Consider the following 2,580-nt stretch of genomic DNA (forward strand, 5'->3'; position numbering starts at 1 on the left):
AGGCACGGGGACTGGCAGGGGAAGCTGGCGCCGGCGGAGACCGCGGCTGCAGCCGGCAAAATAAACAAGTGGGAGCGGGCTGAAATCTGGGCTGAAAGCGAAGGAGAGCGATAAAGAGAAAGAAAAGAACATTAAATCGCGAGAGAATGAGAAAATAACCCCGCCAAAGGGAGAGGAGGGGAGAGGCCGCCTGCTACGGCGTGGGTGGGGTCGACAAGAATAGAGTACATTATGCAGTTCATTTAGTTAACAAGGGAAATAATGAGGGAGCGTGCGGCGTGAATGCCAAGAGAAGAGCCACAGAAAGCCCATTGAGCGCCCGGCGCCGCCATCACATGGCGCGGGCGCTATTTAAGCGGGCGGCGGGCGCCGTTCAGCACCACTCGGGCTGGCCAGCGGCGCCGCGCGGGCGCTGCGCGGGGCGCTGCGCGGGGGCTGCGCGGGGCAATGCCGCGCTCCTTCCTGGTGGACTCGCTGGTGCTGCGGGAGGCGGGCGAGAAGAAGGGGGAGGGCAGCCCTCCGCCGCCGCTCTTCCCCTACGCCGTGCACCCCTCGCACCCTCTGCCCGGGCTGCCGGCCGGCGCCTGCCACGCTCGCAAGGCAGGGCTGCTCTGCGTCTGCCCGCTCTGTGTCACCGCCTCCCAGCTGCACCCGCCGCCGCCCGCTATCCCACTCATCAAGGCCTCCTTCCCTCCCTTCGGCTCCCAGTACTGCCACTCGCCCCTGGCCCGCCAGCAGCACTCCGTCTCCGCCGTTAGCGTCGGGCACGCACCGGCGCTCTACCAGGGCGCCTACCCGCTGCCCGACCCCCGGCAGTTCCACTGCATCTCCGTGGGTAAGGCGGGCAGGGGCTGGAAGCGGGGGTGCATGCCTGCGTGACAGCGGTGGGCGCTGCGGGGAGGTGATGGGGATCCCGGGGGACCCTGCCGAAGACACCTGGGGAGGGGGGTGCCTGCCCACCGCACGGAGGCTGGACGGGGAGTCCCGGCACTTCTCTCTGTCCATGCCCCCCGGACGATGCGCAGGAGAAGCCCCCGTGCTGCCCGCCGAGCCTCCGACCCAGGCTGTGCGTACGAGAAGAGGCGGCCGCGGTACCCTTGTGAGCCCGGACTCCAGCCTGCCAGCCGCTTGCTGAGTCTCAGGGCCCCCGGGGAGGAGGAAGGGCTGCGGACCCGCAGAGTGGGCGGCAAGGAGGGCTCAGAGGGAACGGCGAGTGCCCGGCGTTGCGGGGCGGGCGGCGGAGGGTCCGGCAGGTCCTGACGGTGCGCTCCTCTCCATTCCCAGACAGCACGTCCAGCCAGCTGCCCAGTAGCAAGAGGATGCGCACCGCATTCACCAGCACGCAGCTCCTGGAGCTGGAGAGGGAGTTCGCCTCCAACATGTACCTCTCCCGGCTGCGGCGAATCGAGATCGCCACCTACCTGAACCTCTCCGAGAAGCAGGTGAAGATCTGGTTCCAGAACCGACGGGTCAAGCACAAGAAAGAAGGCAAAAGTAGCTCCCACCGGGGCGGGGGGGGCGGTCACAGCTGCAAATGCTCGTCCCTTTCCACCACTAAGTGCTCGGAGGACGACGAGGACTTGCGCATGTCTCCGTCCTCCTCGGGGAAGGACGACAGAGGTCTCGCAGTCACCCCCTAGCCACCCGCACGCCCACCCCGGCTCCGCAGGAACTGTGGCGAAAGCAGGGGAGGGAGTCCTGCCTGCCCCGGTGCTGACATGCAGCCGAAGGATTTTATACCGTTTTGTATAATTTGTGTAATTTACGAAGGACATTCTCGCCTTTCTAGACCCCCGCCCAGGGGGACGGGTGTCCCGGCACCCTGTTGTAAATAAACCCCTCCCTAGGACCCCAGGCGTACCCCCATAGTGCTCTCTCACTTTTTTCCCCTCAGACGCCGCCCCGAGCCCGGAAAGCTCCTCTCAGAACTCCCCGCGCACCGAGGCGGGCGCGGATGCTGCGCGGCGACGGCCGGTGCGCCCGCCTGGAGGGATGCTATCCCGGGCTCCCTCGGGTAACTCGGCGGTGCCCAAAAGCGGGCGGACGGACGGGGAGGGTTGAAGGCTGTTTGAGTTATTACCTTTTCCTATTTTTTTCTTTTTTCCTTTCCAAAATTGTTCTCGGTTTTGTTTTGGTTCCGTCGCTGCCGGGCGCACAGCTGTGGTTGTACCGTTCCGTCCCACTCCCTCCCCGCGGGAGATATTTATTTATTTATTTATGTGCAGAGAAACGATGATGACAATGATAATAATGATTATGATAACAATAAAAGCTCGTTGGTGGTTTATTTCCTTCCCTTCGCGTAGAAAGCAGGCACTCGGCTCCCGCGGGAGTGCGCTGGGAGCACCGTCGCTCTCCAACCCTCTCCGCCGCAGCTCGGCACCGGGACTCGCCCGCCCCGGCCAGCGCAGATGACGGGGAGTCTTCCTTTCTCCGTGTCGAGCTGAAGGTACGGGGTGCGGGGGACCCCTGCCTTCGGTCGCGGGGGCTCTCTCGGTCCTCCCCGCGAAGCTAAAGATGGGGCCGGGCAGAGGCTGGGCTGAACACCTTTCATTCCCATCCCAGCCGCAAGTCTGCTTA

The 2,580-nt window shown here is 64.5% G+C and overlaps 1 protein-coding gene across 1 annotated transcript; it reads left to right on the plus strand.

Annotated features, from left to right (window-relative positions):
• The first annotated feature begins 447 nt into the window (after positions 1 to 447).
• GSX1 (GS homeobox 1) lies at positions 448 to 2,234 on the plus strand. The gene is made up of 2 exons (XM_039559189.1): positions 448 to 835; positions 1,285 to 2,234. The coding sequence occupies exons 1-2, from the start codon at positions 448 to 450 to the stop codon at positions 1,638 to 1,640; spliced, it is 744 nt and encodes a 247-aa protein (XP_039415123.1). The 3' UTR covers positions 1,641 to 2,234.
• The last annotated feature ends 346 nt before the right edge of the window (positions 2,235 to 2,580 follow it).

Source organism: Corvus cornix, chromosome 1 (genome assembly GCF_000738735.6).
Source record: "Corvus cornix cornix isolate S_Up_H32 chromosome 1, ASM73873v5, whole genome shotgun sequence".
Taxonomy (NCBI): Eukaryota; Metazoa; Chordata; class Aves; order Passeriformes; family Corvidae; genus Corvus; species Corvus cornix.

Excerpts from the sequence above, each read along its gene's own strand:
- GSX1 (XM_039559189.1), top strand. The coding sequence starts at position 448 with ATGCCGCGCTCCTTCCTGGTGGACTCGCTGGTGCTGCGGGAGGCGGGC. Across the intron at positions 836-1,284 it reads GTTCCACTGCATCTCCGTGG|ACAGCACGTCCAGCCAGCTG; the intron begins GTAAGGCGGGCA and ends CTCCATTCCCAG.